Source organism: Rosa chinensis, chromosome 2 (genome assembly GCF_002994745.2).
Source record: "Rosa chinensis cultivar Old Blush chromosome 2, RchiOBHm-V2, whole genome shotgun sequence".
NCBI classification, from domain to species: Eukaryota; Viridiplantae; Streptophyta; class Magnoliopsida; order Rosales; family Rosaceae; genus Rosa; species Rosa chinensis.
In genome coordinates this window covers 65,811,582-65,828,640 of record NC_037089.1, presented here as the reverse complement: position 1 = coordinate 65,828,640, position 17,059 = coordinate 65,811,582, and the positions used below count along the sequence as shown (strand labels likewise).

Genomic DNA, 17,059 nt, shown 5'->3' with positions numbered 1-17,059 from the left:
AGGAAATCTCCGGGGGAATCTTTGTTTCGCATCGGACTAGAAAAGATCCACGAAGACTTTAAGACCCCCATCATTCTGCCGGATCCAAAGTAATTCAAATAAACTTTTTTTGACTTTTTCCTATCTCTCAGATGGGACCCACTAAAAAAATAAGAACGTTGGAAGCAAAGAAAAAGGGAACTCTCTCTCTTTCTCTTCCCCCCTCTCTATTTTTGACCGTTGCAATCCAAAACCTTTAATTGCAAAGTGCAGATCAAACTCCCAATTTCACTATTATGCATCCACAAAGCGCCGCCGTAGGGGGTAGAGCTCTTGATTCTCTCCTCCACGCCCTCGACCCCATATCTCTCCTTCTCTCCCAGAACCCAGTTCCGGGATCTGAACCTGACTACATGGAGCGAGGGCCAAGATACAAAGCGTACGCGGAGCTCAGAGAATCCAAGCTAAGAAGGAAGTATGAGCAAATGAGCCACGATGATGATCAGCAACTTGAACAAGAGCAAGAATCAAAGCCGACTCCTGTTAAGAAGCAGGTCAAGTTTCAGGTTACTGTTCCGAGTAATGTGCCCCGGAAAAAGGGTGCTGGTAATTCCTCCTCTTCTTCTGTTGTTGCTCAATCTGTGCCGGATTTCTCAGCGGTGCTGAGGAAGGAGAAAGAGAACCGTAGGCCGGCGACGAGGCTTGAGATGACTCCGCCGTGGTCGAAGGGTAACCACGGCGGGGTTTTGTCGAATTCGAGAGGGAGTAAGTCGGCGAGTGCGGGGGAGAAGAACAGGGGCAATAATGGAGGAGGGTTGATGGCAAGAAAGAGCTATGCGAGTCTTGAAGAACTGAAGGGTTTGTCTTCCATTGCTGCTAGTGCTATTAATTGTGGCGGCGGTGAAAACAGGGCAGGTGGGAGGGTCGGTCGAGCAACGGCCAAGAATGTTTTGGGTTACAGACACTTCTGATTTCTTTCTTTCTTTACTGAATTGAGGTTTTGTTTGGATTGATTCATTTAAAAAAAAAAAAAAATCATAGATTGTAAAGCTATGCATACATTTTTAACTACTATATGAGTTTGATATGAATTGCATCTGTTCAAACAGAGAGGCTTTGATGATTTAATTTGGGATTGTTTTGCATTGTAACTACCATTGGAGTTTGATATTAATTGCTTCTATAGTAGCAATACTTGATAATGGAAATATTTCAAGATGTGGTAGCTTTAGTATTTGTTCTCCCTTAATTTAATAGATTCCTACATCATAAACTGCAACAAACCTTCCCCAAAACTGGTGCATCTACTTGACTGTGGTAATCTAGCATCATTTGAGAGTCTCTTAGGAAGAGGACGCTTGAATGATGCGCTCCTTCCCAAGTCTCACCGAGTTGATGTAATCCGTAAGTGAATGTGCCGTCATGCGAGGAAACACAAGTACTCCTGCTATCCTTGCCAAAATGGAGAACCACCCTTCTGCATAATCTGGCCCATATATGTAACCCATTGTCAAACTTCTCATTAGCTCCCAAGCAGCATTCAGAATTTCTGCCATCAGATGTCTCATTCCAAAGTAATTTCTGTTTGGCCCCTCCTTCTCCTCCATTTTCTTCAAATATATATGAGACAAGATCTCTCAGTAGTCAGTACTAGAAAATGATCAGGTAAAAACTAATCTTGGCTGTTAGAGTGAACAGGATTCAGTATGAGTTCAATTAATAGCAAGGCAAAATTAAATTTCAACTAAGTATATATCAAAGACTTGGAAGACATACTTGTTCAATATATAGACTGTCATAGTAAAGACACACCCCAAAATGCTTATAGAAGCAGTTTCGTTCATCATAAGGCAACCTGGGCAGAAAATCATTGCAGTAGACAACCCTGAAGTACTTTGGGACCGGATTAACCAAATGTGCCTCAACGTACCTCCCCAGCTGGCAATCTCCTATCATTTGTTGCGCAAATGTGTAGACACCAAGCAGCCCTTGCTTCACAGACATCTCCCCATGCAACACCAGCACCGAGGTGAACAATTAGGCAAGAGCGCCACCTAGGCTATGCCCCGTAACTGCGAACTTTGCATTTTTCAGGAACTGAACCCCATTGTCTATGTCTCATGGAACTGAGCCCCATTGTCTATGTCGCCCAGCACGGCGTACCTAAACAAGTCCCAGAGGCTTCCCTTCTCTGGTAGTACGAGCAGGTAACTGAACTGGTCATTACCATGACCATGACCATGACCATCATCAGCATCTTCTTCATCTTCAAGTACTCCATTGATGTAGTTCTCTTGGGACTCGGAAGCCATTGAATTGTGTACACTCAGAGTCGGAACTAGAGAGAGAAATGAATGGGGTGATATAATAAGTACTAGCTGAGGAGGGAAAGATCGAAGAAAGCAAAGATAACTGTTACGTACGTGTACAAAGGCTGCAGCTGCTAAGGACAAACACACCGCAAAGGTAAGGCAGTAGTACGTACTCTGCCGATCGACATCTGCCTTCCTTAATTGTTCTAACATTCTATTCATAAATCTGATCATATAGTCTCTTGGTACTTGTAATGACAGTACGCACGTATTCGATTCGGCAAGCACATGTAGGTGTGTAGCTGATTGATTTGTTATGAAGACACTCATCCAAATGGCTCCACTCATCCACGCTAACTTGGCATCAACAATGAAGACCTGCATGTTAAGTCCTTGTGAATCAGATCCTACAACAAAAACAGCTTATAGTTACGAATATAAAAGGAAAAGAACTTGATATTTGATTTTTCTGTAAAAAAAAATATCGGGTTCGATCGTATATATGGTGTATAGTCCCCTTCTTACATCCGTTTTTAGAAACTGAATATTAACTATCATGTTCCCATTGCCCGTTATCCTTGAATACCTGTTAAGTCCTTGTGTCTATATACGAATCAGATGTACGAAATCAGAAAAAGAATTAAGTTTTTATATCCTATTCGATCTATAAACTTGTATAGATTGGGTATGAGACACGGTCACACGGATGACAATGTGATTTACATACTCATACTGTCATTCAAATCATACCGTCCCCATAGTAATTAGAGTTTTTTACCAATAACTACAAAATAGCACTATTATTTACCAATAGCAAAGTCTAAAACTAATATCCCATGCGGCCAACAATTGCAACAGCCTGTTAGCCAATCCTAAAGAAAAACACTCAAATATTACAAAAATTACCAAACATGCCACTCTCCCAAAATCAGAACATATCCAAAATCCAAACAGTCCCAAAATCCAGATCCCAAAATCAAAACCGTCCCCAAATCTAGATCCTCCCTAAATTGATCTAGGGCTCAGGCGAATCTAGGTGACAAAGCAGCCCGCCAAGCTTCGACGAAGCAGCCGTCCAAGTGAGCAGCGAAGCAGTCTGCCAAGCGAGGCTGAGAAGCTAGGCGACGAAGCTCCGGCGAAGCTAGGAGACGAAGCAACCGGCCAAGCGAGGCTGCGAAGCTAGGCGATGAGAATTTTTAAGGATTTGGGAATTAAAAAAAAAGGTTTTGTCCATTTACCCCATTTTTAAGGATTTTTTTCCCACTTACCCCATTAAGTTTTTTTAATTCTCTTTTACCCAATACACTCTAAGGGAGTCTTCCCTAATACCCCATTAAGATTTTTTTTTTTTTTTTAATTTTTTTTTAATACCATTTTACCCTCACCCATTTGTTACTTAGAGAAAGAGAGAGAGAAAATGGAAGAGAGAGAAACCATAAGAGACTTCGCCGGAGCTCGTCACCGGGCGCCGGATTCCGGTCACCGGCTGCCGCCCACCGGAACTTGCTGAAAATCTCACCGGAAAGTTTTTTTTGCCCCCAATAGACATCTATTGCCCCCTAATAGAGGGGCAATAGACCTCTATTGCCCCCCCAATAGACGTCTATTGCCCCCCAATAGAAGACTATCAGCCATGTATTGCCCCCCAATAGATGATTATCAGCCATGTATTGCCCCCCAATAGAGGGACAATAGACCTCTATTGCCCTCCAATAGACGACTATCAGCCATGTATTGCCTTCCAATAGACGACAGCGCGGAGGAGGAGGGGAGAGAGAGAGAGAGAGAGAGAGAGAGAGAGAGAGACGACGTTCGGTCTCTCCGTCGAATATCTCAGAGACTTCGTCGAGGTAGCTTCGAGGCTAGGTGGCTGTTTTGAGGCGATCTGATCCGGAGTCCAAGGCTAAGCGGTGTTGTTTTGAGGTTCTGATCGAGAGTCCGAGGCTAGGCGGCGCTTTTTGAGGCTCTGATTGAGAGTTTGACTCCGGTAGCTCTGACTGGAACTTCAGGCTTTGATGCCCGCAGGAGATTGGAGAGAGAGAGCAGACAGAGAGGGATGAGAGAAAGAGAGTTCAGATCGTGGAGAGAGAAGAGAGACATATAGGCAGTGTAATTAATTAATTAAGTGAAGGGCAAAACTGTCATTTTGCTCAGAAAAAGGTAAGTGGGAATACAAATTTGTTGCTGGGGTAAGTGGGTTAATTTTTCCTTATTTTGGTGCTTTGGGTCAAGGACCCTTTAAAAAACAAGTTTGATTATGGTAATTTATGGGCTAAAAGTGTAGGTAGTGGTAATTTGCTATAATAATTAATTTCTAATGATTTCGAGTACAAACGTTTCTTCATGATCTAGATGATGTTGCCCCTTGAGTCCACCCTCAAAATTATTATAGGAAACATATGTGATAAAAATAGAAAATATAGGGATGCATGTATATCCAAAATCTCTCAAAGTTTTTTTTTTTTTTTTTGGTTGAAAAATCTCTCAAATATATATAATGATTTAACCGTGTAAGAGTTAAATCAATATCTAAATATCATCTCTACAAAAAATTAATGTAAACATAAATCGTTTACTCATTATATTGCATCAAACAAATGAACTGTTCTAGTGAAAATTAACAATCTACCAATCAACTGTTCATTTATTTGATGCAAATGAATGAGTGAACAGTATTTATTTACAACTTTACATTTGTGTGTGTGTGTCTATAATTTTTTTTTTTTTTTTTGCAGATATACCTTTGAACGGTAAATCATGAACTTCTTTTGTCCACATGTCAGTTTACGATTCGATAAAACATAATATATGACTTACAAATAGCTATCATTGATGGAGCAACATTGTTAAATCAATAGCTATAATTCACAAGTTTAGCTAAATTTAACTAAAAAATAAATTCTACTGTTGGAGATGCTCTAGATCACCAAGTATATATGTAAATAAGAGAAGATTTAGGACACACATACATGTCTGTACTTATATAGACCCAAGTTTTTTCTGTATGTAATACAATTATAAGTTATCCGGTATATCCTTGGAACAAAAGGATAATTTGTGACGCACATCATACAATAAAAACAAACTATATATAGAGCGAGCAACTGCAACTATATATACTACACTCTTGGTATGCAAGAAACTTCCCAAACATATGTAACTTCACCAAGACACTTAATTCCGCAGCTAGGCATGGCTCTCCCGAAGAAAACCAGCTACATATTCCTTTCACCTTATGTTTTATTTCCATTTTATTTGCACAGCGTACTTTACGTCTATTTTCTGAATCATCTTCATCTAATATAAGATGACCAAGTACTACCATCACAATGTTCTGATCACACTCACCACATACACCGCAAGGGTCAGGCAGCAGTCTATATGCATGCTCTGCTGCCTCGTACGTTTAACTTTGTATCATCAATCTTTTAATAACTTTGGACGAGCCGTTCCTTTCCAAGCCTCACCGAGTTAACATAATTTGTAGGGGAATGTGCAGCGAAACCAGGAAGAACAAGTCCTACCATCCTTAGCAGAATGGAAAACCACCCTTCTTTGTACTCTGGTCCATATACGTACCCCATTGTAAAACTTCTTAGTAGCTCCCAAGCGGCAGTCAGATACAATGGTATTAGAAATCTCAGTCCAAGGAAATTTCTGTTTGGCTCCTCCTTAGTTACCTTCAAATATACACATGTCAAAGAAGAAAATGAGTCAGTACTAGAAGATGATGAAACATAAAAAAGTTTAACAGATGTAACATGATTCAAACCCATAATGGGAGATGCATTCCCTCATTAATTTGCAACGATTTAATACTATCCCCTGGAGAAAATGAACTATTATACTCTATGATACCATCATACCATGTCCCAAATGAACCAATTTACAGCTATAAAGATTGACAAAGATGTGCCAGTGTCACATTAATAAGCATGCTAATGTTTGATGTAAATTGTAAGAAAAGGGGTACTGCAAGCAAAAATTTAATTAATTCTAGTGTACAGCCAATGACTTGAAAACGTACATGTTCATTGTATAGGCTGTCGTAGTAAAGGCAGACACCGAAATGTTTAAACAAGAAGGTTCTGTCATCATAAGGCAACCTGGGGACAAGATCGTTGGAGTAGACAACCCTGAAGTACTTTTGGACCGGCTTATTCAGATGGACTTCCATGTACCTCCCCAGCTGCCTATTCCCTATCCTTGGCTGTCCAAATGTATATATACCCAACAACCTATCCATTAACTCCATCTCCTCATGCAACACCAGCACACAAGGGAACAATATCGCAAGTGCCCCACCTAGACTATGCCCTGTAACAACGAATTTTGCGTTTTTGTGCTCCTCTAGTAAGCTCTTGAGCTTTTTTCTTACAGCATAGTATGCACTCTTCTCTACCATATCTGGTGGAACTATCTTGATGCCATTAGAGGATAGTGCTTTAATACCTTCTGAAGGCCTTTTGCTACCATCAACACCTTTTTGAGGGGTGAGCTTGTGTTTCTCTTGAAGTTGATTGTATACAAAAATTTGATTGTAGAAGTTTACAACATCAGTTCTGTTGCCCAAGCCTAAGGCTTCCAAGAATCCCATGTGTACTTTACCCAATTCTGGAATTTCATACCAAGAGTAGTCAAAATCAGTACTCCAATCATCAGCATCAAAAGGTTCTGTCCCCCGGAAACTTACCAATACGAAATTTGCATCTTTAGGCTTGTCACAAAGTATGAACACTTGGGTGGACATCTGCTTTTGGAAATCTATCAAATCATCATCAACAAAGGAGAAGAGAGATTAACTGGAGTTCCAAAACTTAAAACCTTAAAATTTTGATGACCAAAGTCATATTTCAAGATGTAATTCTTACCATTCCAGCAATCATAAAAGTCCACAAAATGCATCTGTTTTCATCATCGAAATTAAACTAGTTAGTATGTATGATGACTGATTAACTGAAAGTTATTTATTCCCAAGTAGATATCAGAAGAGTGGTTACAGTAGCTTGCCTTCCAATGGTCAATGACGATTTCTCTAACGACTTCGGCATTCTCATATGCTAACTTGGAAGCCATGATACAGAGGTCCATAAGAGCCCTGTTCCCTAGTTCTGCCTTTGTACTTGTTTCTTCAGAATAAACAAAAGCAACAATGTCTTCCGCTAATCTTTCACCCTTCTTGTACAGATTTATCCGCCCATCTAAATGACCAATTGTACTTATGAAAGTCTCCGTCCCCCTCTGCGGCACCTCCACCGTCCCTGCTTCCCCAATTACCATTACAATAACCAAGTATCACACTTGTAATAAGAAAAAGTCTACCGTGCATTAACATATCAATACATTTGGGATAAACTCTGATCTACTTAATGTACTGATACACATTAGATGAATCATGTAACTAATTACCTTTGTAGGTAGGCCTATAATTTATTCCATTCACCATGGTCAATCTCCGACTATAGCAAGCAAAGTGACGGGCCTAAACAACTTACATGCACAACACAATGACTAGTATGCACAATACACAAGGCACTCAAAAGCACACTAAATAACAAAACAATGAAGAAATTATCTAATGGGTAAATTTCATAAAATGACAAATATCAATTTTCCTTACCATGAACAACATGCGAGAGTAAGCCAGAGAGGTTTCCATTGAGAGAGAGGAGGTTGAGGATGAAGTCGACCACGTAGCCAGTCCACTCCATAGGCTTCCCAAAAAGAGCTAGGATCTTCCGAGCAATGATGGAAACCACTATCACCCATCTCTGCGCCTCCGCAACGTCGCCCAACACTTGCTCGTCGGAACCCTCCAGAAACCGAACCCCACTCCTTGTGTCTCCCAACACTGTGTACTTCGCCAGGTCCCGGAGGCCTCCCTTCTCCGGCCGTACGATCAGGTACCTGAACTGATCATCGCCGTCGATATCATGATCGCCTTTTTGATGGTCGAGTCCGTTACTGCTTGGGTTCTCTTGAAACTCTGTAGCCATTGAATGGCGCACTCAGGGTTTTGATTATTTGTTTGAGAATAAGGAAGTGATCGACTTGATCGAGTTTTTATTGTAAGTTGATTTGGAGATGAAAAGCTAAAGATGGGTAGGGGTGCTACGTGGGGGTAGAAGCAGGAAGCTGCAAGGTGCGAGTTCTATGGCAATTGGCAGAGCTTTGCTTGTTCTAGGAGAGAATCTTGGGTAGGGCAACCGCATGGACACCTGGTGGGGAGGACTAATCACTGCCTAGAAATGAGAGTATTTTGGATATTTTATTTTAGAGAGCAGAGGCAATTTCGGAAAAGATAGAAAAATTCCTTTCTTCTGATTGAGTAACCCTAAAACCACGCAGTGGGAAAACCACACCTAAGAATTTCTCTTGTTTGTTCTAGTGTCCATATCCATTGTGGGTTTTTGGAGGGTTTTGGACTACTTGTTAAAACTAACAAATGTCGTATTCATCATCATGATGGCGTATGCCCCAAACGTTACGAGTGGTGCCCTAATGAAGTTTATGTTTTCCAGGTATAGAGTGTGGCATGGTGCCCTAATGAAGGGTTTTTTTTTTTTTTTTTTTTTTTTTTTTGTGAAGATAAGAACTTTAATGAAGTTTAGGTTTTGATTACATCTTACACTCTACATACTGGGACGTAGCCAGGAATTGAAAATGGGTTACGCTAATTTTAGCTGTATAAAAATTTTGCGAATTCAGTTTGTCACATAACATCAATAATTCAATATATAATTACATAAATGCATCAGGGCCTTTGCAGTATTAAGAGAAGATTATGACCAAATTAAACCCACAAGATGAAGACTTGAAGAGATAAAATCTCCAACCAAACTACTCTAGTGCTCCCTTCCAATTTTCAAAGAATCGTCGGTGTTTTCTCAATAAATAAAGGTGCAGGTTATGAATGCATCAAAAACTTTACAACAACAACACTTATGGAAATATAATTGAAGCAACAAATTATACATAGGTCTAGTTTTTGCGAAACATAATATGATAAAGAAAAAGCAAAAATCAATTTTGAAATAGGATTGAATTAATTCTAACTAACCTTAGAGATCTCCGCATCACAAATTCGCAATTGACTTCTTCGATCTTCGAAATCACAAAAGTTGGAGTGGAATCCACGAAGTGCTTAGAGGTTTCAGGGACTGATGGAGTCACGGTAGCGGGACTACTGCCTACTGGAGTGATTCTCAGACGATCAGACCTACTCTATAAGGACGAGTAGTCTCCTCGATAGACTGATAGACTTGTATAATTTTTTTAGGGTTATTATCACAAATGGTACCTGAACTTATCATCTATTTTATCGATGGAACATGAACTTCAATTTTGATCACAATCAGTACCCGAACTTTTCGATTTCATTTTAAATGGTACCTAAGGCCACTTTCGGTCACTATTCTGGCAAATAAACCCATATCTAAAAAAATAAAAAATAAAAAATAAAAAAACAAGTTCAAGGTAAGTCTATTACCAAAAAATCATCACTATATATGATCGCAACCCTTGAAATCATCAAAAATCATCACTATGATTGCCTCCCATGCCGTTTTTAGTCGGAATAGTGACCGGAGGTGGCTCTAGGTACCATTTAAAATGAAATCGAAAAGTTCGGGTATTGATTGTGATCAAAATTGAAGTTCAGGTACCATCGATAAGATTGAGGTATAGTTCATGTACCATTTATAATAATAACCCATTTTTTTATTATTATTTGAGCTTATAGCTATATGCTATACTTAGCAATTTTTTGGGCTGAATCTCACTTAGGCTATAGCCCAAATAGCCCTTGCTATATGGCTACATCCCTGCCTACATATAAATTTCTTATTCAAAATCTCTCAACTCAAAGTAATGCTATGCACAATTCAAATTAATTGTGATATGGAACCGGTTCCCAATCCTGTATCAATTTGTGGAAATCATTTTAATGTAAATAGCCCTTGCTATGGCTACATCCCTGCCTACATATAAATTTCTTATTCAAAATCTCTCAACTCAAAGTAATGCTATGCACAATTCAAATTAATTGTGATATGGAACCGGTTTCCAATCCTGTATCAATTTGTGGAAATCATTTTAATGTAACGTGAACTGAAAAGTTAAATTTTGATGAAAAGAGTCATCATTTAAAAGAAAAGATGTACATTATATTGACACTAAAATTTAGACTAATTAGAGACTATACTTTTGTGTTTCTTCACTTGTTTTTGTTAGACTTTCGATCTCAAACCAAGCAAGCAAAGTAGTGATCAACTGATGACAACTGTGATTGATAACCTTTTAAACCGAATGAGAAAGATTACAAACTAAGAATCGATCCATTCTTCTTTTTGGTTATTTGCATTTTGTCTCTACGTACGTAACACTCTTAACTGAAATTGGCTGCCATTCATTATTAATGGCGGACATATATATACACACCAAAAGATCGAACAAACTGGGTGACTGAGAATTAAGGTTACGAACAATCCAAGTTCAATACTGGAGATTTTGGGATTAGGGTCCCTGGGAATGCGTGGACGTATATACTGAAATTACGTCAAAAAGATCAGGATGAGATAGATCTACAAATGGTAAAGTTTTCACGTACGTACAAGCTTTGCTTTGTTTGTTTGTTTGGTTTTGGCATGGGATATATTTCCTTCAATGCAATGATAATGTTGTTCAAAATCCTTTTTCCCTGTTAGGGATAAGAACACAGTTATACCATCATTGGATGGACTATAGAGCTTTACAAGTCTCTCGTGCACACACCGACACATGCATGGGTTGGGAAATGGTATGCCAACTGCAATATTGTACATCTGCATTTTAAGGAATTCGTCGCAATTCCGGCTCCTCTAAAATTATAACTCTATCAAGTTCTGGAAATATTTAAAAAATTTGGATACTTCAAATAATATAAAGGTTAATTAGATGTGTGCCCCATTGGATTAACATCAAAATCATCGATTTGAGTCTATAAACTCCCTTAACTTTAGTCATTCTCCATCATAAGAAAGAGAATAAGAACAGATGTTCTTTCTCTCTCAATTTTGATATCTCTTGATATGTTTCGATTATTGATTTAGCTTAATATATATATTAAAGGTTATTAAACTGCTTGATGGTTTGAAACTTCCTCTGCGCCGCAATGTGTATCCATTCTGATGTAAGTACACAAAAAATGAAAATTGAATGTTAGACTATAGAATAATTCATTAGAAATTATTAGTTTTATAACTACCATACCTATCAATTAAGAAAAAAATTTATCATGTGACTCGAAGTGGTACCACAATCATCAATATTTATTTAATGAATAACACTAAATCAATTTTCCTTCTAATTAACATTACAGAGAAATACGTTTAAATAATAACGAATATATATTAACAACAAGAACATTAGAGATCGAAATAGTTGGTAACTTAGAGCAACTCCAACAGCTTCCCTATAATTTTTGTATTATAGGGAACCAAAAGTCAAAGCTTTAGCTATTTTTTCTTCTCTAACTCCAACAGATTCCCTATTTTGCAGCAATCTCTAAAATCTCCATAATTCTTCCTTAAATTTTGGAGTTTGCTGTAAATATAGGGAATTTGGTTTTCTCTCTCCTCACTTTCTCTAAAATAGAGATAGTTATAGGGAATCTGTTGGAGCAAAAGAGGCTTATTTTTCTCTAAAGTAGAGAAAAATTAAAATATAGGGAATCTGTTGGAGTTGCTCTTAGAGCATCTTTAGCAGATTCTCTATTTTGGCTCATTAGCTATTTTGAAGAGCATGGTTAGCTTTTTATATATTTTAACAGCTGCACCAGACTCTTAAGTGGTTCTCCATTATGACTTTTAGCTATCTCACTCCTAAATATATAGAGCGAGATAAGACTCTCTATAATTTATAACATTCATTTTGAGTTATTTTATGTAATTTTTAAATACATTTAAACTATTTAACCTTCATTTAAAAAATAATATAAATTTAAAACTAGCTAACATAGAGAGCACTGTGTAGATGTATTTCTAAAATGGCGCCAAAATAATTTTTTAGCTACTGTAGCTAAAATTTAACTAAAAAAATACTAGTATTGTTAAAGGAACAATTCTTAGGTTCACCCCTAGGGTGAATGAGCATATTCACCCTCATTGTCGATTAACATACTTTTATTTAATAAATTTATAATCCAACGGTCCATATCTTAAATTAGCATTTAAAGATCATCTCTGTAAAAAATCAATCGAATCAGAAATCGTTTAATTATCTAATTGAATCAAACAAGTGGATGGTTCTAACAACACTTACTACTATTATGATGAACCGTCCATGTATTTCATAGAAATGAATAACTGAAAGGTCTTCAATTTGATTGATTTTTTACAAAGCTAATCTTTGTATTACGTTATACAACATGAATGGTTGAATTACAAAATTATAAAGTTATTATGCGTTAATCCACAATGGGGGTGAATATGTTCATTCACCCTAGGGGTGAACCTAAGAATTATTCTGAATGTGCTCTTATTGGTATATGCATTTCCCATTATGGTGATTATACATTTCTACATTTATCAAAGTAAATTTCTCTTCTTTTTCCTTTTGGATCAATTCAGTTATGGAATGTAACTAAGATATATTCCTCTCTCTTACTACGCACATGCAACTGTGTCAGTTGACTAGCTTGGTTCATTGATCAAAGTCATGCATAAAACAACTGAACAGATTCAAGTATCGATATATGCCACTCTTGATCAGGTCTCGATTAACTACTGTCTTCCTGCGAAGTCTTGATGCTTGAGGATTGCATAATCATTTCTATTTGTCATAAACAAACATTTTGTTTGGGTAATAGACTTGTTATAATTAAATAGTAAAATCTATCTATCACAATTAAATCCTAAATCCAAACTTCTGAACACCATTAATATGTAGATCTTCCATGCCACTGATCGAGTAGACAAGATGCTAGAGTGTTTATGCGGCGGCACCTTCTTTGATCTTTCGTGACACCAATCGTCATGCTTGCATTATCTGATTTTACGACGATTGATTTTGTGACTTCTTGAGAATTAGAGATAGTTTGGGATTGCTATGACTTTTTAAAAAAAAGGTCTTTAACCAAAAGTCCCAAAATGAGCTAAAATTATCCCACTTACCCCAGCAACATATTTTTATTCCCACTAACCCAATTTAAAGAGAAATGACAACTTTGCCCTTCACCTAATTAAAAAATTACATGATGCCACACTCTCATCTTTCTCCTCCCTCAGATCCGGTCTCTCTCTCTCTCACACCAGACGTCTGCTCTCTCTCTCTCTCTCTCTCTCTCTCTCCTCGTCGCTCCCTCCTCGTCGGAATCGGACAGACGACGTCACTGGCCAGTTTGCCTCCGTCGTCGTCTCTGTCGCTGTCTCAGTAGCTTGCCTCCAACCCGATCCGTTTGGAAATTGGTTTTATTGTGTCAAAGATCCGTCTCCAAACGTCGGAGCTCCGTTTGCGTTCGCTCTCCACCAAGCTCAGATCATCATACTCGCTCCTTGAGGTTGCTCACACACGACGACTCAACCGGCACCAACCGAGCCAGTAGCTATAGCAGTAATAACTCCGTCTCCAGCGAAGCTGCACCACCCAGACTCCTCGTCGGAGGCCTCTTCGGAAGGCCGGGATTTCGAGATTCCAGAGTCAATCTGAGTTCAAGGGAAGCTCCGATTTCAAGGTCGGAGATGATCTGGGTTCGAGATGCGTCTGCTCCATGCGCAACTTCGCCGGGCTTTGCTGTCAGGGATTGGTCGGCGTCGTTCTGATTTTTTTTTTTTAAATTTTTTTTAGTAAATGGGGCAGAAGGCATATAATGCAAGAAAAGGGGGAAAAATGTTTTATTGGGGGCCACAAGTCAATTTATTTCTTTCCTTTGCTTTTTTTTTGGGGTAAAATGGGGGCAGAAGGCCCGGAAGGAAAAAAATGAAAAAGAAAGGTTTCTGTTGGGGCAATAGAGGTTTGTTAAAGGTCTATTGGGAGGGCAATAGACGTCTATTGCCCCCCAATAGATGTCTATTGGGGGGCAATAGACGTTTTGAATTGACGTAATCTCATCTTTTTTTTCTTTAATCAAAGTTTTATTTGTGTAATTTTAGGAAAATCAGTTCCCATTTCGGTAATCGAAACATCTATTGGGAGGCAATACATGGTTGATAGTCATCTATTGGGGGGCAATACATGGCTGATAGTCATCTATTGGGGGCAATACATGGCTGATAGTCGTCTATTGGAGGGCAATAGGCTTCTATTGGGGGCAAAAAAACTTTCCGGTGAGATTTTCAGCAAATTCCAGTGGGCAGAGGTCGGTGACCGGATTCCGGTGAAAGTTGACCGGATTCCGGCGAAGTTTGCCTGATTCCGGCGGTCGATGACCGGAATCCGGCGCCCGGTGACGGGGCTCCGGCGAAGTCCCCTATGGTTTCTCTCTCTTCCACTCTCTCTCTCTCTCTCTCTCTAAGTAACAAATGTGAGGGTAAAATGGTATTAAAAAAATAATAAAAACAAAAAAAAAATCTTAATGGGGTATTAGGGAATACCTCCTTAGAGTGTTTTGGGTAAGAGGAAATTAAAAAAACTTAGTAGGGTAAGTGGGAAAAAAATCTTTAAAAATGGTGTAAATGGACAAAAACCCTAAAAAAAAAACTGCTGCTGCTGTATTGTGAGAATAATCAGCTATGAATTAAAACAGTTTCGTATTTGGTAAATAATATTTTTAAAAGAGTTGTTAGTACATAAAACAACGGCAGAGTGTATTTTGATTATCTTCAAAACTAGTATTTACGTACCTGAATTGATATTAATCAAAATTTGAATCAACATCGAAAATTTCGATCAAAATTTCCATGAAGTAAAAAATATTGAAATTGCCATTGAAGTCGAATTTTTTTTATTTCAGTTAGGTTATCGAGAAGAATCAAGATTACACCACTGATGGAGGTTATGGAGGTGTTGACTTCACCTACGGCAAGTTGTAGGAGTTTGTACCCTGGTATAAGTTGTTCGGGTACAGCAAGTATTGCAGCTTCGTCAAGTCAGAAGGGGATCGAGCATCCCCTCTTAACGTACTCTTTCTCAACAACAGTGTCTTCCGCATGACGGTTAGGGTTCCTTGACCATCTCTTTTTCATTCTCCTTCCTCCTTAATCTACCATGTGATTTTCCTTTTGCCCATCCCCTTGCATTGCATATGTGGGCCTCAGAATTCGCACCAATACGTAGATACGACACCCAAGTTACTGCAATGAGCCAACGATGATTAACACACAATTGACAATTCCCGTAACCCAGTCGGTCGAATGGAGCTGAGTCAAGTAAAGCGACACCGACCGCCGACAAGAGTGATTGGAGGAGGAGGCCAACATCACATTTCGTATTTTCAAATATCATATTTCATAATTTCATATTCCATGTGAGTGTGATTGAGTGCTGGCTCCATGCAAGCTTGGACTTTCTGCTGTTAATTACGTAAAACACACACAAATACGGATTCTCCAACTCCATTGATTAATTAAACCCTATCTTTAGTCGTCACACATTACTAATTAAAATGAATTAGATTAGTGGTTTATTAAGGAAAGGGATAGTGACTAGCTACTTTGATTAATGGTATGCCTGTATGCGTCAAACAGAAGCAGACAGCAGGCAAAAAATTGACACATGCTCCACCAGTAACACACACAATTCCTTCGTCATTCTTTATGCTTTATGTATCAAATGCTTGCCACGATCATCATTAGTATTCGTAGATTCTGATTATGATATCGCAAACCTAGCTACCCTTCTGAAGTCAAAGTCAATTAATATTTGTGTTATTGTAATTAGCTTAGCGTGATTATGACGAGAGCTTTTCCTTGGAGAAATTAGATATCTCCAAGAATCATATATTTAATTAACAGAGTATATATATGTCGCATACATTAACATGTATGTTGTATAATACATGTAAGGTTATCCGTCTCTTTATCAATTGTCAATAACAATATGTTGGAAACACACAGAGCATAAGTGTAAATTTAACAGCTACGCACTTGCTGTATAATACTCGATATAAGTTGTTTATGTTTTTGTCTCAATTTATACTACTACATGTGGAAGTGCGTGTTTAGTTATATTTTATATTTTTTACGACATTAAGAATTAAGTACGATCAAACAATGCAAATTAAACGCAATACTAATTTTCATAACAAAATAATAATTAAAATATTGTCATACCGAGATATTGCAATAGAGTTTTATCTTTAACCAAAATTGGAAAATAAACTCTAGCTAACTATATCATCATACAGCATACATACAATACAAGAAAATGGCTCTTTTTGGGAGTCATTAAGAGTTCATATACATCTGTGTGGTTTCTAGTACTATTGACAATGATCGATAATCTGCTAAATCATATCAGACTTACACATATGACTTGCCACAAATCATAGTTAAGAAATACAATGTGATTCATGTGTTTTATGCTATAGGCATGAATAGATCATATAAAGTATATATCAAGATATATGACATATAAGCATAGAGACGTGAAACCTCTATAATTAATAGGGTTTTTATTGATAAAGCGATTTCCACCTAATATCATTGTCCTTTTTTGCTTGTTTCTTGAAGGAACGAAAGCTTTTATTTATTAAGGGAAAGAGTAGAACTGAAACCCAGAGGCAACAAGTACTAGGCACCAATAAAAACCTCTCAATAAGGAAATTAAATAGTCCAAACAACATGAGGAGAAAC

The 17,059-nt window shown here is 38.1% G+C and overlaps 2 protein-coding genes across 2 annotated transcripts; one reads left to right on the top strand and one right to left on the bottom strand.

Annotated features, from left to right (window-relative positions):
- The first annotated feature begins 222 nt into the window (after positions 1-222).
- Positions 223-1,066, top strand: LOC112189614. Its single transcript, XM_024328953.2, has one exon. It carries the CDS (start codon positions 276-278, stop codon positions 948-950), a length of 675 nt encoding a protein of 224 aa, XP_024184721.1. The 5' UTR covers positions 223-275; the 3' UTR covers positions 951-1,066.
- Positions 1,067-5,342: 4,276 nt separating this feature from the next.
- LOC112187775 (triacylglycerol lipase OBL1) lies at positions 5,343-8,490 on the bottom strand. Its single transcript, XM_024326700.2, has 5 exons — positions 7,912-8,490; positions 7,302-7,552; positions 7,163-7,196; positions 6,319-7,055; positions 5,343-5,971 (listed from the first exon to the last, which is right to left on the bottom strand). Exons 1-5 carry the CDS (start codon positions 8,285-8,287, stop codon positions 5,720-5,722), a joined length of 1,650 nt encoding a protein of 549 aa, XP_024182468.1. The 5' UTR covers positions 8,288-8,490; the 3' UTR covers positions 5,343-5,719.
- Between the last annotated feature and the right edge of the window lie 8,569 nt (positions 8,491-17,059).

Bases quoted from the DNA above. Each gene is read 5' to 3' on its own strand.
- LOC112187775 (XM_024326700.2), bottom strand. From the start codon at position 8,287: ATGGCTACAGAGTTTCAAGAGAACCCAAGCAGTAACGGACTCGACCAT. The intron at 7,056-7,162 runs GTAAGAATTACA...ATGATTTGATAG, and splicing joins CTTTTATGATTGCTGGAATG to ATTTCCAAAAGCAGATGTCC. The intron at 5,972-6,318 runs GTACGTTTTCAA...GTATATTTGAAG, and splicing joins ACAGCCTATACAATGAACAT to GTAACTAAGGAGGAGCCAAA.
- LOC112189614 (XM_024328953.2), top strand. From the start codon at position 276: ATGCATCCACAAAGCGCCGCCGTAGGGGGTAGAGCTCTTGATTCTCTC.